The sequence below is a fragment of the Rousettus aegyptiacus genome, unplaced genomic scaffold (assembly GCF_014176215.1).
Source record: "Rousettus aegyptiacus isolate mRouAeg1 unplaced genomic scaffold, mRouAeg1.p scaffold_m13_p_7, whole genome shotgun sequence".
In the NCBI taxonomy this organism is placed as follows: domain Eukaryota; kingdom Metazoa; phylum Chordata; class Mammalia; order Chiroptera; family Pteropodidae; genus Rousettus; species Rousettus aegyptiacus.
In genome coordinates this window covers 83,777,743-83,802,244 of record NW_023416310.1, presented here as the reverse complement: position 1 = coordinate 83,802,244, position 24,502 = coordinate 83,777,743, and the positions used below count along the sequence as shown (strand labels likewise).

Here is a 24,502-nt window from a genome sequence, read left to right as displayed (position 1 = left end):
TTGGGGGAGGGGAGGCAGTTCCCTCGTTCTGTTTAATTCTCTTTAAATACATGGTGATAGTCACCAGGACAGGGTGATTCGGTAAGAATGATTAGATTACGCAAACACTGACCCCTCACCCCCTGCATCAGGGGTGGTTGGCGGGAGACTCTCCAAGTCCACATCCTACAGTGACGTGTTGTTAATTGTACCTTCACATTAGATTCTAATGTATCACACTAATAGCTCTCCGAAGGCTGGTTTATTTCCCAAACTCTATGGTTCTTTAGTTCTGTATGCTCATGTGAAAAAAACTGACAATGTTTTACCTTGAAACAGAAATCGTTTCAGACATTTCTGGGTGGTTAGTCAACCAGAATGGGTGGTAGACGAGGCCGGGTCTCACGCAGGCACCTGGCACCAACGTGCCCGCCAGGCTCGGCTGCTTCACTGCGGAAACCCTGCAAGCTGCTGGATCTGCTGCGCTCCTTAACCACAGATGTTCCTCAGAGGCAAACGTCTTCACGTGCGTTTCTTCTCCAAGAAGCTTCTTCCATAAAAGCAGGAGTTCCCGAAACACGGAACACCCTCACACCAAAACTGCAGGAATATTTGCTCTAGGGAAAATGTTCTCACATTTCCATCGGATCGAAATCATCTGCAAAATTTGTAAAAAAGATAACGGATGCTCAGTCTCTATCCCAAACACACCCGACCGGAATCTGTGGGGTCGGGCCCGGGCGTCTGTGCTTGTCACAAGCTTCCCTGCTGCTTACGATGCCCATCAAAGATAGAGAAACACTGGCCTGTTCACACAACAATATGGTGATATAGTGTCAAATTCAAACACAGATCCAAATTGAAAATAGAGTCAAATAAAACACTAAGTCACTTAAAAAAAAACAACGAATTATCATAATTACAGAAAAATGAAAATATACAGATCCTACAGTTCACAAATGAACATCAGATTTATTCACATTGCTTCTGGTTCTCTTCTATTTTTCACTTTGGCCAATACAGAATATTTATACTTTACAATTCCAGTAAGTGAGAAGCCAAACTTGCCCAGTAATCACAGTATCTCCTATGCAAACAGAAGAGTTTGATGACAATCTCATTTTCAAGAGCAGGTCATGGTGGGGTGGGGGATCAGGGGTGAATTACAAAACCCACTCAACCCACCTCAGCTCCTGCTGTTGCCAAGGCAAGAATGAATAACCTCATGGAGCCAGCTCTTCCAATTTTCTAAGAGAAACTGGAAAATTGAGTTTGTATTATAGGCTTGCAACTTTTAAATGGGCGGCAGGTAATTAAAAATGTTTTTGACATCATTTTAGGGTGCACCATCGAGGCTCAACCGTAAAACAAAGCAAAATTCATCAGCCGAGATTTCACCTGTAAGCCGCAGCTTTGTAAGCTCTGTTCCAGAAGTTCCGAGTTCTGTATCTGAATTCAGCTGGACAATCAAAAACCATTTGATGACTTCATCTAGCTGGCATTAATGTTAGTTATGCTGTCTCTAGAACTCACAAAATTCTCTGCCATTTTTGAACCAGAGGGTTTATACGAAAAGCCACATACTATGCTCATTTTTTCACTCAGTAGATACTTACCTCCTGCCCTGTACCAGGCCCTGGGAACACAGTGGTAAACCAACCCTTAATCAAGTTTAATATTTGCATGGCATGTAAAAATATTCACGATGCTCATCGCCTAGTCAGTGGTAAAGATATAATACAGACGGACAAAATCCTAAGAACAGAATATCTCAAAAATCACTTTTTCAGATGAAGCTGAAACCCAGAAAAACAAAGGCTGGCTGAGGCTCACACAGCTTGAAAGGGAGTAAAAGTTACAGTCAAGTCCCCCTTGCCCCTCCCACTGCTGATTTCAAACCGAAATCCAAGTGACTGATAAACAATCGTCAAAGGAAACTAGCAGGCTTGATGCCACTCAGACTTCAGTTGAGCAAGAAACCATTTGAAAAGTAACAGGATATTCCATTCAGAATTGGCTGAGAATTTCGTCTCCATACATGGAGACTATTATTTCCAGTAAGTCAGAAGCTATACTCTTACCTTAGAACATGTAAAACAATAGATAAACGAGGAGTTGCTTTGTATCTATTAAGAATAAATAGAAAGAAAAATTAAGGGGCAAATTGCCAACATTCATAAAAAATAGATGAGGAAAAGAACATCAACATCAGGATTGGTAAGATCAAAGAAAACGAAGAGGTTGCCTTCTGTAGTTAACAGAAGGGTTTGCGCAGTCTTCCTTACGAATCTCCTGCCTGGACTCAGCCTTGTCCACGCACTGCAACCGAATGTCGAATCCACTGGGAGAGAGAAAGGAAGTATTTTTCTGAGCGACTGCAAGAATGACTTGTTCCCTAAGTGGCTCCTAGCATTGTTGATTAGTTTCTAAGCAAGTACTACCTATAAGATGTATCCCTGGTTTTAAGGGTCACAGTATCCGCTATCTTAAAAAGGTGGGAGAAATAGTGGTGCCATAATGACCAATTATTAAACTGTTTGAAATGTATTTGAATTTCAGAAGCTGAATGATAGGCAGTCAACTTTATAAAGAGAAGTCAAGTGACTCTGGGTGGGTGAGTACGCTTGTTGGTAGGGATTTCTGCTGTCACTGGGTAGAAAAGTAACTTGAAAAGACTAATTCCAAAAGTGAGTTATGGGTGATTTTTATTCTTTTCAAATACTTAACGTCCCAAATAATAAGCAGTATTTAAAAAACATGAGGAAAAAGTCTTTTTAAAAATCATACAGCATTTAAAAAACAATCAAAACCTTGTAATTCCTACTTTTGACATGACTCTGAAATTTTTCTTCTAGAACCTATTTAAAATCTATTTTTACAGAAGACAAGAATGGAAGCAACTAGAGTGTAAAACTTTTTTTTTAAGGTGTTTCTGCCCACCAAAAAAATTGGCACATAATTTATAATACTTTAACTTCTGTAAGGCTCTTGTCCCATTACCACAGCCATAGAAAAATCCCTCCCTTTTAAACTTGGAAACTACAGAATGCTTCCTTCTCTGTTATCTAATTATATTCACAATTTGACAGAATGTCAAACCCTTTTGGGAAAGCAGTGTTTTGACGTAAAATGCTCATGGAAACATGGCATACTTCAGAGAAAACACAGAGGCCCTAATAAGGGGCCCCAGGGAGCCTCACGTTCAGTTTGATGTTTGAAAATTGACCTCAAGAGACGTGCTGTGCAAATAGCATGATTTAGGTCACTAGAACAAGTTTTAAAAAATGAAAACATCAACTGCAAATATGTTAACCAGTATGAGGGCTTCGAGTGTTTAGTACTAACTTAGACATCAAAGTTTATAAGGTGATTAAAAGTTTTTTTTTTTTTTTTAAAGAGAAAAGTGATCGTGGGTGAAAATATACACACACCAAAAAATAGTGGCAATCACTAAGTGGATAGGAAAAGTGGCCTAAAAGGGGCCCATAAGGGATGTGATACCGTGTCACTTAATTTGATCAAGTATAACAAGAGGGAAAATTTAATCTGATTTTGTTTCCTCTTCAGTAGCACAAATTAGGTGGTTAAACTTAATGTTTTCTTAGGTCAAAAGTCTGGCAGTGAGTTGGAAACCATTACAAAGATGGCTGAAAAACAAAACATTGGAAAGACATATGCTACTCTCCCAGCATATTAGAACAAGAAACGAATTAAGTCAGAGGTTCTCAACTGGTATATTTTGAATCACTCACAGTTCTGCTCCCAAATTTTGACTCATGTGTGAACTAAAATTAAGTGTTGCTCCAACTGAAGGGTGGCAGCCTCCGCACTGCCAACATGTCCTCTTTCCTGGCCACAGACCCTTCTGGGCTTCCATATCCTCCTGCCCTGGTGGGGCCACAGGGCGGTGAGCAGAAGGGACATACATCCAGCGCCGGGAGGAGCGTGGCATCGCTGATGTGCAGCCCTTGGAGCCCTGTCTCCTCGCCCTGACCACCGGGGAGGTTCAAGACAGTGGCTGTTCCATCAGACTAGATCCCTGAGCATCCGCACCAAAAAAGAGCACCACCACCACCGACGTGCAGACGGACACACGAGCCACGTGGGAGACATGAAGCTTCGCAGTGACTGTAACCTAAGGCGGCTCTCCTGACTGAAACGAAGGATACACACTGACGGTGTTATTTGTCCACCAGGCTGCTGAGCTGAGAGGCTCCTCCTGTGTCTTGGTAAGTAGAAGCTGGGATCTCCGTGCTCTTAGGAGGTAAAAAAGTGTCGTATTATTATTATGTGAAACTTGACGCCAAAGAAAACTCTACTTTTATTAAAACATCTGAGGACTTTTCCTTTGGTCTTTTATGAGAATCCGTTGGTCAGACGTATGTATAAACAATACTCAAGTTTGGCTAAGTTCATCATGCATAAATGATTTCAACTCTGTAATTTAATGCCTTTAAACAAGGCACAAAAATTTTTTTTAATATTTAAAATGTACTTTTTACACAAAGGCTGAAAAATCTTGTTTTAAATCAGAGATCGCCGCTAGGTCTTTGTGCAGCCTGACTACCACTAGAGGGAGCCACCTACTCCGTTTTCTGCCTAACGTGACTCACCAAAAGGATGGCTGGAACCGTCCAGCTCCGCCTGGGGAGAAAAATCTAGTCTTGCCACTTCTTTACCAAATGTAAAATTGTGTCGGTGTCAGACTAGTTGGGTATAATCACCCAGGAAGCTCTGAAACGCACGTTCTCAGGCACTCCTAAAAGCAGATTCAGTAGGTCTGAAGAGGGGTTAAAAAATGTGTAATGTTTTTTAAAAAGCTTTCCAGATGCTTCTAATGCATAACTAGGTCTGCTATCCCTGGTATAGATTTCAAAAAACTGGCCCTTTCCAATCAAAAAGTTTTGTCATCTATAGGGCATTTTTGACAGGGGTCAAGATAAAAGAAGCCTAGGCTGAGAAAAACAAAACCTCCTAAGACCAGAATTTCAACAAAACACTTTATAGTAATAATCACAGGAAAAAAAACAAGGTTATCTTCAAATTTAAATTTATTAAGACATTCAGCTATGTCTGTCAGTCTACATCCAAATTTGCTACGAAAAATAAAATAAAGTCACATCCCACATTAGGAATACCGAGTCTGAAAAACACTTTTTGAGCCAGGCCTATTGTATAAATAAATGACTAGTTTCTTTTCATATCAAAATTCCCATAAAAAAATTACATTCCCCCCTCCCCAGTTCTACCTGTAGCCATGATGAATGTAAAAATTTAAATATGACATATCCTTGTCAAAGAAAAGGTGCAAAGTCTATTAACAGCTTTAAAAGTGGCATTTGCAGAGTGTGATCATACAGTTATGTACTCATTCCCAAAGTGCAAATATTGCCATAATTTAACACTGTTTTGATTCAGTTGCAGGAATTAAACATTACACAGGATTGAAAAGTACATGAGGGCCATTATCAGCGCCTAAAGCCCTTCCCACTTTGGTCTCCTGCACTAACGTGGACTCCAAAGTGTTCATCAGAGTTTTAGCTCACTTCACACAGCCAACTCAGTGTACAAATATCAACAAAAGTTTCATATACATCAAAATTTTGAAGACTCCATCACCAAGTTCAAGAGTCTCAGATGATGTGAATGCACCCGCAAGGCCCAAGTGCCCACCCGCCCCTCCCCTAAAGCACATACAAAGTATGAGCGTGCTTTGATCTCTCAACACAATCAATGCTTTTACATCTTTGATTTCGATCAGTGCTGTACAAAACTCAATAATCACCAGACTGAGTTCCATTTAACTGAGGGAAAAGGGGGCGGAGAAAGGGACTGGTCTCTGCTCACGCTCTGCACAAAGAATGGTCCTGTCCCACAGAAAGCGAAATGTCAGTTCCTCTTCTGCCTGCTTCTTCCCATGCTATCCTTATGCTTTTTCCTCCTTTCTTTAGCCCCTTTCACACACTCAAATCTGATTTTACTTACCCCTTACATACCAGGGGCAGTTTCTGAAGTTGTTGAGATTTCCTTGGCAAACCTCTACAAAACACCGGCATAAGACATATAAATACATTTTGATTAGCATACATTACAAAATGTCTCCCACAATGTCAAGGGCGTGAAAGCAGGTGGTCTCCACTGACAGCACTTCCTGGATTAGATCCTTGGAATGTCGTTTCCTACCTCATCGCTTCATACATTCATTCCTCAAATCAGAGCACAGATCCCAGGGGGAGTTAACTTCCCCTGGAGTTAACTTTCTCAGTGTTACTCCTGTTGCTTTTCTTCTTTTGCACTAAGAGGATATTCTTTGGGTCCACAAGTCCCTTCCTGGCTATCTGATCTGCTGGCAACGCACTCATTATCGTCCCTAGAACCGGCTTGCGTCCCAGCCCCTTGAGGACGCTCTTGGTCTGAGGGCTCAGTACCTTCCTGCAGGGCGACGTGCTGCTCAGCTGCAGTGTGAGGCTGTGGGCCTGGCTCAGGCCCTAACCCTGGAGGCTGGGAGGAGTTTTTGAGCTGGCAGTGGCACAGAGGGCAGGTCTCCTGGACATACAGCCATTTCTTGAGACAGCCTGCGTGGAAGAAATGACTGCAAGGCGTGATCACAGCAGATTTCATGTCCTAAAAGGGGCAGAAGAAGAAAGCTCCTAAGTGTCTACTATCTACACCTTTGCTGCCATCCCCCACGGTTCTGGTTGCAACATTTCTTTCCCACAAATTTCCCACAGAAAATCTGTGACACAGATCTTGGAATAAAACTCATGTTCCATGTTAGTAAGAACCCTCTTGTCATCAGAGACCCCTTCAAATAACGCAAGAACCGAGGGCTAAATAATTTTTAAAAGTGAAAACCAAAAATGAGGAAGAAACAACTTTCATGACCGGGTTCTGCCTCGTATGAAACAGGCGGTGACACAGCCGCAGCGGTGCGATTACTGGGTCCCCACGAGTGTGGCACGAGCACACTGAGAGCCCCGGAAAACCTGAGGAAGTCAGGACTTTTCCAGTTATGCTTCAACACAGCTGAACAGAGTCTTCCATTACGAGATTACTGGCAAGGAGGCAAAATCAGTCACATGACACCAGGGCGTTGGCAAGGAGGCGGCAATTTCTTTAAGGAAAAGATGTATATCGTTTTCAAGATATGGTCTGTATAAGCCAGTGGTTTCTCGACTTGCATCAGACTCACCCCCAAGTGCCAATTCGTAGGTCACCCGGACCCACTAAATCGGGATAGCGGAAGATGGCATTTACAAATCTATAGTTACAGCAAGCCTCCCACGTGACTTTGATGCACACTCAAGTTTGATAACCACTAGAATACGAGGTGGTAAACTCCAAATTAATATTCCTCGCTTAAGATATATTCGGGGAGGGAAGGCTGAAGACACAAAGTTGAATTTAAGAATATACATTTGGTGAACTGACCACTGATTTTAAGTCCCAAAACAAGCAATTGTGGCTATCACAGAAATTCCTTGCCAAGAGCTGGTAGCACCTGGGAGTCAACTTTTAAGCAGAAAGCCATCCAAGGAAAAGCAGCCAGCTGGGGAGTTAAGCAATTTGACTTCCATTTTCTGTGTAATATTGGCAGGTAGTTCGAGCACCTCAAAAAAAGTGCTCTCTGACAACAGAAAATATTAAAAAAAGGACTCTTAAATCTCAGAATATTTAGACAGAGACTGCTGAAGCTGATGTGCCCTAAATCTGTCTTTGCTGTGCTTTGTCCTGAGTACTAAGGTACCAAGCGCCAACGAGTCAGAACCAAAATGATGACCACTTAACTTGGTGGAATCTACATCATGCCTCAGTTCTCTCAGATGCAAAAAACACCTGGGAAATATTATTTTGCTAGTACCCTAATTGTGTTCCAAAAACAATACAAAAAAAAAAAAAGTGGTAGTTGCATCTTACTAGAAAAACTGCTTCTTCTAGATTCTAGTCTTAAAGGCACACATACATACACACTCTATCTGGACTATAAAGCAGCCCTGGAGAAAGAACATGCCCTGTATACTCACTGCTACTATCCATGGTTTTATTCTGCCAGCCCACACTCCAAGAATGCTTTTAAAGGAACAGCTTCTGCTGTTGCTCATAAATCCTGCCCACACTTCCAAAGGTACAGTTTAGCTATAAAAGTTGCTACTCAAACAGCCTCTTCTACAGGTGACTCAACACTTGGCCTATTTTTTCTTGTTATATTTCAAAGCTGATTTAAACACCATCTTTCAATTTTTAATAAAAAGGCCATCGTCAGCTATATATGATGCATATGTCAGAGGCCAGGTAGGCCAACTGCAAAGGTATGCCAACTGGTTGCCTCTACCGTACCTCCCCACCTCCCACCTCTCAGGGGCTTGCATCTGTCTCACGTATCTATCAACCGACAGGTAAGCACATACTCACTCCACCTACATAAAGTACCTGAACATTTCTTCCTCACTCTGGAAATGCCAGAAGGAAAAGAGTCAGAATCTTGGCATACCACTTTTAAGAAGCTGCTGACTCCCAATGAACAGTATATATTTGATAGAGCATATACATGTGTGTGTGTAAACATATTCAGGATTAAAACATAAAATGCACCTGTTTTTCCTTTATTTATGGGTGAGCAATGCTGAAAACAACAGTAAATTAGAACTCGAGGGGCTAAATTAAAAATAATTTAGAAACAAAATGGAAATACTTTATCAAATCTAGTAATTTCTGAGGCCCACTTTCTTTGTACCTGGAAGATAATGCTGCCTGAAAATTTAACTAATATGGTTAAAGTTCCAAGGGATACACCGTTTGATCCACCCAAATGGACTCTTACTGTGTGAGTTACCTGATAACAGATGGCACAAATATCATTGTGTTTCTCAAGCTGCTCCTTCGTAGCGAGGGGTAATGACTTAATCTTATTCACAGCATCCCTGCGGAGGAGGAAGCTCTTCCACCCAAGCTGGGCCCGAAGCCACACATTATAGTAGGAATGGATGAAGATGATCATTGAGCCCATCACTGTCCATTCTCCAAAGATGGTCTCTGAGACGCCATAGGCCACTACACAGAGGGCCACAAGAAACTCCAGCAGACGGTAAGTACCATTCACATAGTAGATGACATCATCCATGTTCTCCACTGGCTCTTTTCTGAATTCTTCAACCATAAATAAGACATAAATAAAAAGTGTTCCCAGAACCTGGGGGACGGGGGGCGGGGGGAAACCGTATATTAAAATAATGTGATCACTAAGAAAGTTTTTTTTCATAGACTTTAAACAAAAACATATTTCTAATACTTTTAGGATGTCATATTAATATTTAGAAGAGACACTGGTGTAATCAAAATGGGAGTGACCTCAGCAACCCAGGCATTAGATACCAAAAAGCCATATCTTGAGAAACAACTTCCCTAAAACGATTCTGACTGGTAAGTCATTTTTTCTGACTCATCTCTTCCTCTAACTCCCTAGGTCACCAAAGACCATCAAAATTCTATCTGAATTTCCTAATTCTGTAATCATACCTGTTCCTCCACTTTGAAAAAGCCTTTACTTCTACAAGGAATGATGGATAAATCGTTACTGCCAGTGCCAGTGTCTTTTACTTCTTACTGATCAGGCAGCAAATGTTCACCTTCAAGTTTCAATAAACTTATCACTTCCAGGATAATACTGTATGTGTGCATATTTGTGTGTATGAAGTATTTATTTTGTCTGTACTATACATATTTATGTCAGTTATTTATATATATATCATAAAACTATGGATATTTTTGAGTAGGTATTTACTAAAAAAAGTGCTCTAAAGTAAGCACTAAAATCTTGTAATATTTTATAGTTAATTTACAATTTACGTGACAGCTCTATGTCATACTATTTTGAAAAGGAGAAATTGCAAAATGTAATTACCATGATAAAAAATAATACAGTGACATAGACAGGTCTAGTATTTTAATAACCTACCTTCTAACGCCTATGCTCAAAATAAATGTAATATATTCTAGTAAAGAGGGTGGGAAGTAATCACCTAAATAGGCCACTTATAATCACTAATCCTGAAAAAGTTTAATTCCTTTTCTAGAAGGAAAAACAAAGTTAATTAATCCCAGGCTTACCTGAAGAGAAGTAAGAATGCTGCTAGAAATAATAATAAGAAGCCAAAAATCCATGTGGAAAAACTGGCAAATCATGTAAGCCATATATGCAGGGAATATCAGTAAAAATAAACAAAGGCTCACAGCACGGAAGTGTTTCCATAAACTCCTAAAGAAAGAAAAGTATTCTCTTAAAGTGCCCGTCACCTAGTAGCACAACAATTGCATTACCAACTCTTAGGTCCTATGACATGCTTAAATTTCACAGATGCTGTACTGGCCACCCTTCTCCATGCCGGTCACTGTACTAGATTTCAGGACAAGTCCTGTCATAGGCTGGATGTTTCAAAGCCACCTGACTCATTCCTTTTCTCTTAGTCTCCATCAGCTGCCAAGTACCATCAATTCTTTTTTTTTTTTTCTCAATAGTTTTCTTTCAGTTTTATTCCCAGTCCTAGTGACTTCAGGTTTTTTTGCTGTTGTTGTTGCTTTGGTTTGTTTTTTCTTCAGCATTAAACATTAACAATTTTAACAGTAATTTGTGTTCTGAAGTCACATGCCCTCCTCTCCTGACCCAGCTCTATCCCGTGATGAAAATTTCTGCTCCTGTGAGCACAGTGCCACTAACAGGAATATGCTCTCTGATGAGCAGTATTTAATTAATCCTCATACCGCTTCAGGATGGGGGAGAACTACGAACCACTGTGTTCCAAGACCTACCAGCGGGTCTTCCTCACCTAGTCCCTGATCCATCCTGGACACCGCTAGCCACATCCACCTTCCTAAAGCTCCACGGGCATAAGACTGTCAATATATTCTCTAAATTTCCCAGCTTGGTATCCACTCCCAATTTTTTGGCCCTAACTTGTCAACATCTGTTCCTCACTATAAACAAATAGGATTAATTAACTAACTGTCCTCCCAGAGAAAAACAAAGCCTCCAGTCCACTCTTTTTCTAAACCTTTTAAGCTAAACAAATATATTTATATAGGTAATGTAAATCCTTTCTCCAGGAATCATCTACCCTCTTAGAATTCTTAACATCTGTACCAACCTGCCATACACTAAACTGCAGTATTATTTCAATTATCTATTTATATATAGCATGTATTTTGTTTATATATGTTTTCACTTACATTTTTATTTTCTATTATCAAAATAACTATATGTGTATATATATGGATATTTGAATACACGTCTTATTGCCCAAATTTAAACTCCTTAACAAAAGGATTAACTCTTTCTTCATATAGCCCAGATCCTAAGTGAAAGGACTTGTTTGAATTAAGTGCCAAATAAAACTTTAAAATTCATTTCTGCTTGATATTTTCAAATTACTTTCCATCTGCTATTACCTTTTCTTACCTACCCATCCAAACACCCAAATGCGAAGCCCTATGATGTAAGCAGGACAAAAGTTATCATGGTTATTTCATGGGGGAATAGTTATATGCATGACTATGTTTTGAAGACACTCAATAAATCAAGAAATTTCTTAAGACTCAGATTTCAGTTTCTAATTCCACTTGAACCCTACTTGTTGTCAATAGTGGAATACACACACAGAAGCCCCCTAGTTACAGCACAAGGAAAAGGAAAATAATTTTTTCTTGTGTTTACCTCTTCATAACATAGCAATATTCTAATAGATCATTCTTTAAATGTATCCCAATTTAAAATAGATTGTATACCAATTTCTAAAAGACAAATCTATAAAAACCCTCCCTAATAAGTATCTTAGCAGAACTTTGAAAAATCTGTGTATGACAGAAAAAAAAGGGGTGATTTCCACCCCCTACAAATTTACTTATAGAACAATAAACTTTATGTACCCAATTTATAAGTAAATAGATAATGCAGGGCCTTATTACTTCCACAAGGAATTTTTTAAATAAAAGATAATAGATACTTCCATATCCTGGGTAAATAAAAGCCAGAGTTGAAGTAATTTTTTAACTTAATGATCACAACTCTAGAAAGAAATTACTTTAAACCTAAAACAGTTACCCCCTCTCTTAAAAATAAAACAGTTACAATCCATGTAAACTGAATAGCGAGACTTTAAATTATTTAATGATTTCTTATAAAACATGAACGTTGATTATTTAAAACTATTATGAAGAAATGTACATTTCAATTGAAATATTTAAAGTTTATGGATGCATAAAAATAAGCTGTTATAATTAAATATCAGTATCTGTAATATGTTCTCAAATCTATGCAAAGCATCTCAAGGAGACAAAAGGTAGCATAAGTCCTCCTTCCTACCTGTAACTATTTTATAGGGAAGAGGAAAAATAACCACACACAAAGTTAAATGCTATACTGTGGGATTATCTATAATTAGTAATTCGCAGAAGTGAATTACCATTTTGGTAAAAGTTAAAGCTAGATACTTTGGAAAGGTGTTTTTCTTGCCAAACATATCTATTGTCAGAAGTTAAGGGATAAACATAAACTTGTCAGTAGCTCTGCTTTGAGATGCAAAACATAATTTCATTTTTTTAAAGAAAGGCTGGCAGGTAAGATTTACTGTAACAGTAGTTATACTACATTAGGTAATAAATTATAAATCATTTTCTTAAATAGGGCAATTTGCCTTAAAACTTTAAATGTATTTTTCAAAATCAAGGTGGCTATGATCCATTTAAAGGAAGTAGATATATATTTATATATATATATACACACACACAAACATATGTATGTACATACACAGAAAAGTATATACATTATGCAGTTTTAAATGTATGTCTAATTTTTATGTGTATTACATACAAGCATATATGCATATATTCTTATTAAATTCAATAAAAATCTTATGGTAATAGAACTTTCTACAGCATTATATTAATCTTATTAATATATGCTAAATTAATTCATATAATTATTAATACTAAAAGTGCCAGAGATAGTAACGGTACATAAGTCAAAAACAACTCAATTTAATTTAAGTGGCTATTAACTGAGTTCACCACTGAGTTAAATAAAGCTTCTAAAAAACCTTAGAAGGGTTTCTTATCTAGAGATAAAAAGACAAATCTGATGAACTATAATTTAAATGTTAATTTGAAATGTTTTTAAAATTTGCTGCCAAAATTCTATCTCCCAGAAGTCTACCTGCTCCCTTACTCATTAAACACTACCAAAGAAGCAATACATGCAAGTATTTTGGTAATAATCAGAGCGTAGACAGATGACAGAAAAAACAGCGGCACTGAATTTTAAGCAGTCCCTTATAGAACGTCCTTGTATAAATTACAGTAAGCCAACATAACATCTTAAAGAGCTCAACAGTAATTTAACTTTTATTCCTTAAGACAATTACTGTAATATGAGACATGAATCCCTCTAATAATTTTATTTGGTACTGCAAGGTGTCAAGATAACCTTAGTAAGTTCCAACTGTGTAAAAGACCATCAGATGAGGCCGTTATTCCATAAATGCCTATCTTTATGAATGTTTGAGCGTTTTTGTTTCATTTATGTTTCTCTCAATACTTTTTCTCCTCTAACATTACACAGAATAAAATTATATATTTTTTACTGGACTAAATTTTATGCTCTATGTTCTTAATTTTAAGACTGGACAAATGTAAGTAGTATTAAATTTCTCTGAAGAAAACCTTGATCTGTAATTACAGGGCCTTGGATGTGACTTTTAACTGTAGGAATCTTGGGAGTAAACAGTAGAAAAGTCAAACATAGAAGAAAAATAAAAATATGAAGTTAACTTAAGCTCATACCAATTATTCATGCATTTTCTGCCCCTAAACATTATCTAAATATTCAGATAACAAATTCATGCAAAGAACATTACAAAAATTTCTTTTAGGAAGTTTCTTACTTGTCTCGAGATGCTCCCAGCGCCAAAACAATAGGATCTGCAATCTCTAACATAGACTGTAGGATAGAAGCTACAACAATGAAAAGGATAATACTGAGCAGGAATGCCCGGTGAACAACCTGCAGCTCTATTAGACCAGTCTGCACGGCCAGGATTAACAGCGTAACTCCTTCTGTCATCCCCCTAAAGAAGCATACATTTCCAGAAAAACAAAGAAACAATAATTAGAATTTCATTTAATTCCAACAGAAAATAATATAAATGCTTAGACTGATGTTACACAATTGCGATATTTAGACAAGAAAATATCTAATCAGAATATTACCTTATCATATAACATCAATGTAATGTTATATAGTCATTATATATCACTACATATGCCAAACATAATAGCTATTATTTTAGCATACAATGAGGAGGGAAAAAGCAACGTCTAACCTAAATAAATAAAAGGGCTCTAACAAGGCTGTACTAATGAGCCAGATACCTCTACCATTGTTATTTAGATACCCACTGCATTATACATATATATTTATATCATGAGCTACATTACAATTATAAAAGATAAAATCATTAGTGAATGTCTTCATAATCTTGAAGTAGGAAAGGTCTCGTTAAGCTCACCATAAGAACCAAAAGACATAGATGTAAGAACCAAAAGACATAGATATAAGAAGCAAAAGATGTAAATATGAATTTTTTTTAATTCAATTTCCATATGGAAAATATATACAAAATCCTAAGACCTTTTATCCTATTGACTTGATTTATAAAGAACTCTCAGGAATAAATGAGAAATGATCAAAGGATAGGTATAGTTTTCAAAACCACAAATTAGCAAATATTTCAAAGTCTGCTGACCTTAGTACTGACAAGGAATGTGAGAAAAAATGGGCAGACTAATTTCGAGATACCAACAGATAATCTGGAGAAAAAATTGCTAATGGATTTAAAATGTACATACTCTTCCAAGTCAATAAACTTACTAGTAATAATTTACTCTATGACTGTACTATGAAACTTAAGATACATGTATCAGATATATGTAGTGAATAATAGATCATGTTTTATGACCTCATGGGGATACAATAAGCAAAATCCAGACTCTGAAAAATGGAAGGACAACCTGATGTCTTCAACAAATAAAAAAAAAATAACAGAGACAGCAGGGACGTAAATAAAAAGAGACTTAAGAGACATCTCAACCAATTGCATTACGGATCTTACTCGGATCTTGAGCAAACAAAATGTTTTTAAAAAGATGTTAGCTGGGACTGGCAAGATTATGGACCACGGGTTTTATAATTTTGTCATAAAAAAAAACTAATAAACACCAAAAAAAAAAAAAACTTTACCCCAATTTACAAAATATTTAGCATATACTAATTTTGAAGTATTCCATAAAATGTAAAGACTTTAAGAAAAAGTTATATAAACTTACATAAATAAACCATGAAAATTTTGTATTAACAGAGATGACGACAAGTTGCAGCAACAGGGTTTGCCAATACCTGATGTTAGTAATTTAATAACCAGTAGATTAACTATTCTGCATTCTCATTAATGCAGCCTTTGAAACTTCAAACAGTATCAAAATTATGTTTAAATACTGAAAAGAACTTTCAGAAAATATCAAATACAGAAATGTGATTTCAATATAGCTATGCTTCAAATGGGAAAAAAAAAAAAACAAGTTATCAAAAATTTCTTAAATCTAGCAAAGTTTCCAATATGCATTTTTATATATGGAGAATAAAGATACACTTATTTTTTTCATGATATTTTTAATGCAAATGTTGTGAAGATTCGAAAATAAAACATCTCCTCAAAATTCAATTTCCTCTAAAATTCGTCAACAAAAAAGTTTATCACTAGCTCTTCACGTAATATGTAAGATTTAAGTTTCTAGAGATCTTCAGAGTAAGGCACTTACCGATTCATGGCTGGATCATTCATGAAAGCTCGATAACCCTGCAAGTAAAACTTGCAGAGTGTAAGGACACCCAAGGCAACAAAAGAAACCGTAAATACCAAACCCAGAAGAGAGTAAGGAGTACTGCAGCATTCAGCAATACTAGAAAAAAAGGAGAAAATATTGACAGATAAAAATTTTCTATTTGGAATAAAAACATCTTAAGTTTTTAAATAACCACCAAACTTGACCCAAGCTGAGCCTCAATAATTAAAACATTCTGAAACAAAAGGTGAGATGAAATCTCCCACTCACTCTAATTTAAATCCATTATTATTATTATCCTAACCGACATTTTTCTGTTTCTTTGGCAAATATTCAGTACATAGCACCGTATCTGAAACATCTTATATTTAACATAAACTTATATTTAACATAAAAGTTTACTATGAATACCAATTATAAGGAGAATTGGAAGATCTTACACTAAATCTTGGAAATAACTTTTATATTTTTTGGAATTACATTAAAAACTTTCATTGAAGATATTAACAAGTATTTTGCAAATATATAAAAAATTAGGTACCAATAGTTTGTTTTTACCTTTTACACAGCATCTAAGATATAGTTCAAAGCATTATATCTAGATTTGGGGAAGTGAAAGAGTTTGGGAAATTTATAAAACTTTTTCTTCCCCTCTCTCTTCAATGAGATAATTTATAGATCTTAGTTTCTGTTTTTCAGCTGCAAAAAACAAACAAAAAAAACCTTTCTGTTCTACAGTGTTTGTGTGTGCTTTTTTTGTTGGTTTGTTGAGTTTGGCTATTCTGGTAAACTTACAATTCTTTCTGTAAATAAGTTATTTTTTGGCAAAGTGGCACACGAATATAATGTGGCACAAAATAGCACCAAGAAGTCAAAGAACAATGCTTACAGAGATATGAATTAACCCAAGAACCACATGGGAACTTCCCTGTTAAAAAACAAGTTAAAGCATTCTTATTCTGAGAAAGGGCAAGCTATTCTATGTATATATAAAAAAAAAAAATACAGAGAAAATTTAGTTTGGCAAGATATCTAAACCTTATCTAAAAATCTCAGTCCTATTTTCTTACATGGTAAATAAGTCCAAATTTACTCACAGCTTACTGACTTGTTAAACCTGTTACATTACGCTATACTTCATCTGATTGTGCTTAACAATGGATAATAATGTAGCTTAAAACAAAACCAACCCCAGTCTCAAACTCAGGTTATTATTCTAGTCTAACTACAGGATTTTCAAATAAATAAATAAATACATAAATAAACAAATAAATAAAAACATATTGGAAAGTATATTTTAAAAAAATTACCGCAGGATTTTATCTCTTTAAATTCAGTTACTCTCTGGATTATTTTAAAATTCTGCATAACACCTCCGTAATATTTACATAAAAGTAAATAGCAGTGAAACTTAGTTTCTAATAAATTGGCCATCAAAATGTGTTTGACATCAATTTACTGCATGTTTATAGAAGCTCCTTAACAACTATAAGTGTTATTTTCAGAAAGTACAAAATCTGACTCAGTACCAACTAGTTTATTCTATTTTTTTTTTGATAAAATAGGTACTGACCTTTTTATTGATATTGAAGTTTGTATAACATTTTTCAATCTTAACAAATAACAGGACCATAAATTTGTCTTAAACTTCTTGTTCCCTATACCACTTAGTACACACGTTCCAGCATTTTGATTGCCGAGAAACAATGGCTCTATGAACTAAAACTCAAGACTTATATCCACCTGTATTTACTTTCCAGGAGAGCAGAGTTTCATTCTTGCCTTTTAAAGTGACAATGAGGCAGAGAACAAAGACATATCCCCATGTGCTATATTCTGAGGGCTTGAGATTCAAACTCAGAGTGGAAAAATGACAAATGTGGATCTAGCCTAAGCTCACAGCAAAGTCACTTAAGTAGATAAAGGACTCTAATGATTTAAGACTTTTTTTAAGACTAAACCTTAAAATCAAGTCTTAGAATTCCTTTGGGTTAAACAATGAAGTACTCATTTCACCAAACATTTGACTCACTCTCAATAATGAAGCGAAACCTTCAAAACAATAAGGTGTAGTGAAAGCACATAGGTAAATTGCAGGTTTTGAACTGAGATGGGGTTTCGGTGTGAGCGCTGCTGCTTTTAGCAGTGTCACCTGGGCAAATTACTCTCGGTAAAGTTCCTTCAGCTATGAAATGGTAATGATAATAAGGCATCTATCTTTCAGGACTGCTGTAAAGATTAAGTTTGAGAAACGTGTATAGCAGTGTTGCTGGCACATATTAAATACTCAAAAAATAGTAGTTAATTTTAGTGACGTTTTTCTTTAATTGACTAATAATTTAACTCGAAAAAAATATTTTTACAATCTGTTATGCACTTTGGCCCATAGTGCAGCCAACTATACCGCCATTATTACATTAGCACCTCCCTGCACTGCCACACCTAAGCAGCCACTGAATGAAAATGCTCCCTTAATTAGGTATGAAGTACTATAATATGACTGATAAAAGTTAATTCGTAAAACTTAACATTCCTAGATCAAAGTTTTCTCTTCCTAAGGTAATATGCATTAATACGCTCTTATTAATTACCTTGTCAGGAAAAGGAAAAGAAGCCTCTCACGTGATGCAGGCTGATCTCGAGTACTGAAATAGGAATAAATCTGAAGAGCAAATAAGACGAGCCAGAAAACCATAAAAAGTACAGGGACCACCAGCTGATTCCACAGGGACATTCCCAAGGCTAAGAGGCCATATACCTCGACTACCTGAATAAGAAAATAAGATAGGAAGACATCTTACATCACTTCGATAAACACTTTCAAAGACAAGGTTAATCCTAAAGTGCTTAAAGAGAAAAACTGAATCTTTATTCCAAGGTTGTTTCAGCTAAATTTGCTCAAAGCTCCCTCTATACATATAGTTAGTAAATAGCATGTTTTTAAAAATTTACTGATTTTACAGTATTATTAACAGTTGACACACAGTAAACTGCCCTCATAGTTCAGGGATAAAGTCAAAATAGTCGCATGCAGAGTAACACTACAGTACCAGGAGACTTGGTAAATTTACTCATATCTAATCAAAATGAACAAGACAAGCATGAATGATGTAATATTGCTTGAGGGACTAGGAAAAAGTGAAACGTAAAAGAAGAATTTTTCAGAGTTTATTTAGGAATGTCATAGATGAAAAATAGTTTGATGGAGGACAGAACAATACTGAACAAGTTTACTGTGAAGCAAAGACAGCAAGATTTTCCCCCCCAAACAAATCAATTCCCCTTGTTCCTACTATGTATTTTTCAAGTAGCATTTCTCAGTTTGGTTTGCCAAGTACATTAACACCAAGAAAAATAAAAGCACACCTAGAAATGTTTATTAATCTACTATAAATCAATAAATTAGCTTTCCAGTCTATAAAACAATCAATCTCTCATGCAACTGAGTCTCATAATCTAAGTCAGCCTAAGAGCACAGATGTAACCAAGTTTCTGGAGTTACAAGGCCAGGGACCAGACCCTGATACCACAACAGGGTTCTCCCAGGCAGACTACATGCTCTAAACTAAGCAGTCAACTGGGTTTGCTGGAACTCTTAATGTGATACCAGAAGGCTTCAATGAACCATAAAGATCTTAAATTAAAATATATGGACTTGAAAGTTGTTCTGGTATCTCTCTGTGGGCAGGTAAAGATCTTTTAAGTATTAAGTTGAAACACACTGATTTGCAGGTTATTCTAAATTTAAATTTTTTCCATCTGTAAATCAAACGCTTTTTCTAAAATCTAGTCAAGATTTACCTCTCTTTTCTCTCAACCAAAAATATTGAGGGGAAAAAAGAAAATTGTCCAACTAGCTGCAAAATTATTATTAGCAGCTAACTGATCAGTAAAAGACAGAGTATACTTTTCCTCCTTTCCATTCAAGGAATAGACCACTAAAAAACCTGACAGTTTTCATTTCTTGCCTATAGAATTGTTTCCAGGTCACAAACTTTATAATCTATAGTTTATCTGCAACTATGACACTTACTGATGATGCATGAATCTTACGGCAACCAAAAGAATAAACATTGAAAAATGGAGGCTTTGCCCTTATGGTGATTAAATAAACAGTATCCAATTAGTGCTCACTCAGTATCTACTGTTTCTTACAAACTAGAAAAATGCACAAAATTTAATTTGTCATTCTTCCTCTGACTATAACTACAACCCTTCCCCCCTGAAGCAGCTCTTTACGGAGAGAGTCAAAATAACCTCTTCTTTGGAAGATCTACTTTCAGGAATTTCCCAGCATTGTGTAAGACGAAGAAAAGAATTAGGCTAAGGCCAAGAGCTTCGGAAATTTTTTTTCTGGGAAATCTGCCTCCGGGGAGGCAACGACAACAACAAAAACCTGCTCCACTTAGTAGTATCAGTTTGGTCAATCTGAGAGCTTCTTGTACCTTCAAGTCATATATACATACGGTCAAGAGGTAGAAGAGATTGCCCATTTCAACACTCTTTATACCAAGGTTGGTTTTAAGCTCTATTTTATATAGTATGCTGCAACTAGAAATATTTATCTCCTGAGTATCTGTTTGTATCTGAGAATCATCTGTTTTAGAGTAGTCAGAAAAAAGGTAACAGAAGCACATTACACAGACGAAATCAGTTCAAGTACTATATCTAAATGAAATCCATCACATTATGGACCAGAACTTTAAACAAATTAGGCAAACACAGGGGGGAAACTGAAGTCACAAAAGGGCTATAATCAGGAAAAAAAACAAACAAACAAACAAAAACAGGATTTAACCTCTAGGTATTTAATTCTGTATTATTTTTGTCTTTGTTACAATAGTTAGGACACACTGAACATCATCTGCCTGGCAGCGAATTCTTTAAATCTCACAGCAACCCTCTGAGTTAAGTACAACCGTTATTATTAGCTCCATTTTACAGAAAAGCAAACTTAAGTGACTATCCCCAGGCTACACAGCTAGTAAACAGCAGCACCAGAGTACAAATCCAGACAGTCTGCTTCCAGAGAAATCACTTCCCTTACTGCCTCCCTAAAAAAACTCATATGCTCCTAAATTAGGTTAAAAATAGTTGCTATTTTGAAACTGTCACACAGAATGACCAGCACTGTAAAATAAAAGTGAACTAAATCTTTAATACACTTAATATTTATGCAGAATTTTATCTACCCGTGTGTGGTTGTCAGTCTTACCTGAACCAATTCTCTGTATGCAGACTTAGCAAGGTTATAAGGTACTAAAAGATTAGACCCAAGAAAATAGAGAACTTCCAATCCAGTAAAAATCATAGCAAATTTGTTGATGATAACAATTGTCTCCAGAGGAACAAGGCAGAGTCGAGCTAGCAGAGGAAGCATGTGAGCTGAAAAAAGCCAAATCTGCTTCGTTTTCATGACACAGGAGCATAAAGTACACACCACCAACTGACCTAAAATGGGGAGGGAGAATGCATTTGAGAGTTGGTATCCATGAAAATAAGAACAAAAATCACTGCTGATAAGGATGATAGAGCTTTTGCACAAGTCTAATTAAGATCTCTTAGGTCAAAGTTTAACTTCATCTGACCATAATTATATATTCACATGTCCTATGAATTTTAAGCAGCAATTCCCTAGGATTGATTTTTAAAAAGCAGCACAAATATCTATTGGACTTCATCACATTCCAGATGGCATGCATAATATGGAGAAAGTTTTTCAAATGTCTAATTCAATATTATAATAGTTCAGGTACAACTGTTGTACATATATATAGCTCCTTTTATAAAACTGCTCAACATTTAATTCTTCTCGTCTATAGGTAAAAGCATAAAATCCAAGACACAGTTACTTGTCCAAGATCACGCTCTGACAAGATTTATTCTGAGGTCTTTGATCTTCAATTGCTTTCACAGGCCCATGCAAGCCCTCCCAAATGACTCAATAATTAAAGTTAAAACTGAAATATTTAAGCAACAAAATCTCATAGAGGATTATGCATGATCATTATAGAAAAGTCACAAAATAGATATAGAATACAGAGAGAAGTAAAAAGAAAAAAAACTCGAGCTCTTATAACCCTATCACCCCAAGGTAGCACTGCTAATACCTTCGGTCTATGCAATGAAGAAATGCATGGAAAGCATTAGCATTGTATTTGAAACCTAATAGGTACTCAATAAAAGTTAGCTATTCATATTATCTATTCATATTTGAATATGAATAATAGCATATTCATATTAGCTATTCATATTTTCAGATTTATTCTATGCACATGAATATACAGAAATATTTTATAAGAGATTTACATACTGTTTTATAATTAGCGCTTTAAATTTAATACATATTATGCATATATCTCTCCACACTAATAAACACATGTACATGGTTATTTTTTAGTTGTATGTTATACTCAATGTATATCATGTTAACATTTAGCTATTTCCAAACATTTCATAATTATAAAAAGCTTTGTTATAAACAAGCTTGAACATTTGTGACATCCTTTTATAAACTACTTGGAGCACGTTTTCTAATATTTTCTTAGATGCAATTCCTAAAAGTGCAATTACTAAGTCAGAAGAAACATTTTTAAGGCTTCGGACACAAACTGCCAAATCACCCTACAGAAAAAAACACCTAGTGTATATGGTGCCCATTTTCGCACTAAATTGCCAACAGTGAAAATAATTTCAGGAAGATGAGGACAAGGAATATTTCCCAAGTTTCTTTTAATTTGTATTTTGTTGATTACCAGTAGCACTGACATTATCAATAAGCAAATAACAAAAACTGCAATTGCTTGGTGCAATGCTTACTCACATTCTTTGCCCATTCTTCTACTAGGATATGTAGCCTTCTATTGTTTGATTAAAATACTGATCTCTGTTGCCATGTAATTGTATTTTCCCAATATGTCATTTGCCTGAATATTATAATAACCTTTTGCTCTTATTAGTACAGAAGCTTTTATTGTAAACAGTCAAACCTATAAACCTTTTCCTTAATAGTTTCTGCCTTTGGTACCACGGTTAATTACATGGCTCCTGGTACTTAAGATTATACAAATAAGTATGCAAGTAATCACCCATATTTCTTTTTAGTAATCTTTATTTTAAAAATTAACACATTTGAAATTTTAGAATAAGATAAAAAGTAAAGATCTAAGTTTGTTTTTCCAGATTTTTAGTCAGTTGTCTTAGAACTAGCTATTGGAATCATCCAGGTGTTTTCTCATTAGTTTGAAATGCTACTCTGGTATACTTCGAAATCTTCTGCCTATCTAGGTCTGTGTCAGAACTTAACATATTTTTTTAATGATCTACTCTAATGACAATATTTTTTTAATGATTTCCTCTAAAGACAATTCCATTTCACTGATCCTTTCAGAATATCTTGGACATTCCTGAATATGTAACCTTTCAGATTAATTTAAGAATCATTAAGTATGGTGTCAGAGGATACTAGACTTATTGGGGTGATGGCCTCATAAGGTATATAAATGTCTAATCACTATGTTGCACACCTGAAACTACTAACATTGTATGTCAACTGTAATTGAAAAATTACAAAAGACAAGGATCATTTAGTTAAATTCTCTTCCAATGAAAAGTAAAACAATACTTTAGGATTTTTGTTTGTGTTCTAGTCATAGTATTGTTAGAAGACTATGAAAACAGTAACCAATTTTGCACATTTATTAATAATGTACTATGACACATATTTTCTCTCATAAAGTATTAGTTTTAGCCTTAAAAAGCTTGATATTCAAATAATATGAAAAACATTTATAAAGGCACAAAAAAGGAGGAAAACCCATATAAAAAAAAAAGAGAGAGGCTGTCAAGTGGGATATGTCAACAACATTTATAGGGGAGAAAACAAAAACATGAGACAGCTGACCGGTTTTAGCCAGGCCACTACTCTTTCCTTTGCCCTGGAAAGAAGACTGATACCTACTCTTCACAGAGGCTGGAACATGCTCCTGGACACCCCAGGGTAGGTGAAGTGCCCAATAAAAAGAAGGGATTAAAACTGAAGTATGCACACAAAAAGACAAGATCTCTCTAGAGCTCCAAACACTGCTACCACGTTCATTGCCACCCAGTTCTAGGACATGGGCTTCCTTCACAGGGGACAAGATTTCTCTTTGGGGAAACTGACCAAGTCCAAGTAAAAAAACCTCGCACAAACCGTATACTTCCAAATTCCCCCCAAAACAGCCAGTCCCACTTGAACAGCAACTGTGAAATAAGCCCATTGGTAAGCTTTCAGATTCCAATAAACAATAACTCACCTGAATACAAATGATCAGTCAAGCACTCCCAAATACTTAAGTAAAATGTATGGTTTAATCAACCTCAAATGAGGCCTATGCATCGGTATTCATAATCTTTTATTCAAAATAACTAGGTGATTCTAACCCAGGCTTGAGAAACTGCAGTTTCATGAAAGACAAAGACCAAAACAAACAGAAAAAAAGATCTCAGAGGAAATGGAGAGAAGGTAAGGAACAGAAGCAAGCTTCAGAGAGATAAATAATACAGCTAAGAAATAAAAAGGACTGTTACAGTAAAAAAGAAGTATTCAATAAAAACAAGCTCCTGGCTACTAAAAATATGTAACAAGAAAATA

General features: G+C 36.0%; 1 protein-coding gene across 4 annotated transcripts in view; it reads right to left on the bottom strand.

Annotated features, from left to right (window-relative positions):
* Positions 1-24,502, bottom strand: part of RNF145 (ring finger protein 145) — a 46,939-nt gene continuing 22,437 nt past the window's right edge. For 2 of the 4 annotated variants that reach the window (XM_036224143.1, XM_036224144.1), the window contains exons 5-12: positions 21,083-21,318; positions 18,459-18,634; positions 15,844-15,984; positions 13,911-14,093; positions 10,087-10,234; positions 8,813-9,169; positions 6,408-6,603; positions 1-4,235 (exon numbers count right to left, since the gene is read on the bottom strand). In XM_036224143.1, coding sequence (XP_036080036.1) covers positions 4,006-4,235; positions 6,408-6,603; positions 8,813-9,169; positions 10,087-10,234; positions 13,911-14,093; positions 15,844-15,984; positions 18,459-18,634; positions 21,083-21,318 — 1,667 coding nt within the window. In that variant the 3' untranslated portion in view covers positions 1-4,005. Of the gene's footprint in view, positions 4,236-5,012; positions 6,604-8,812; positions 9,170-10,086; positions 10,235-13,910; positions 14,094-15,843; positions 15,985-18,458; positions 18,635-21,082; positions 21,319-24,502 lie in introns of those variants that run through there. The other 2 variants (XM_036224146.1, XM_036224145.1) reach the window with 2 other exon arrangements.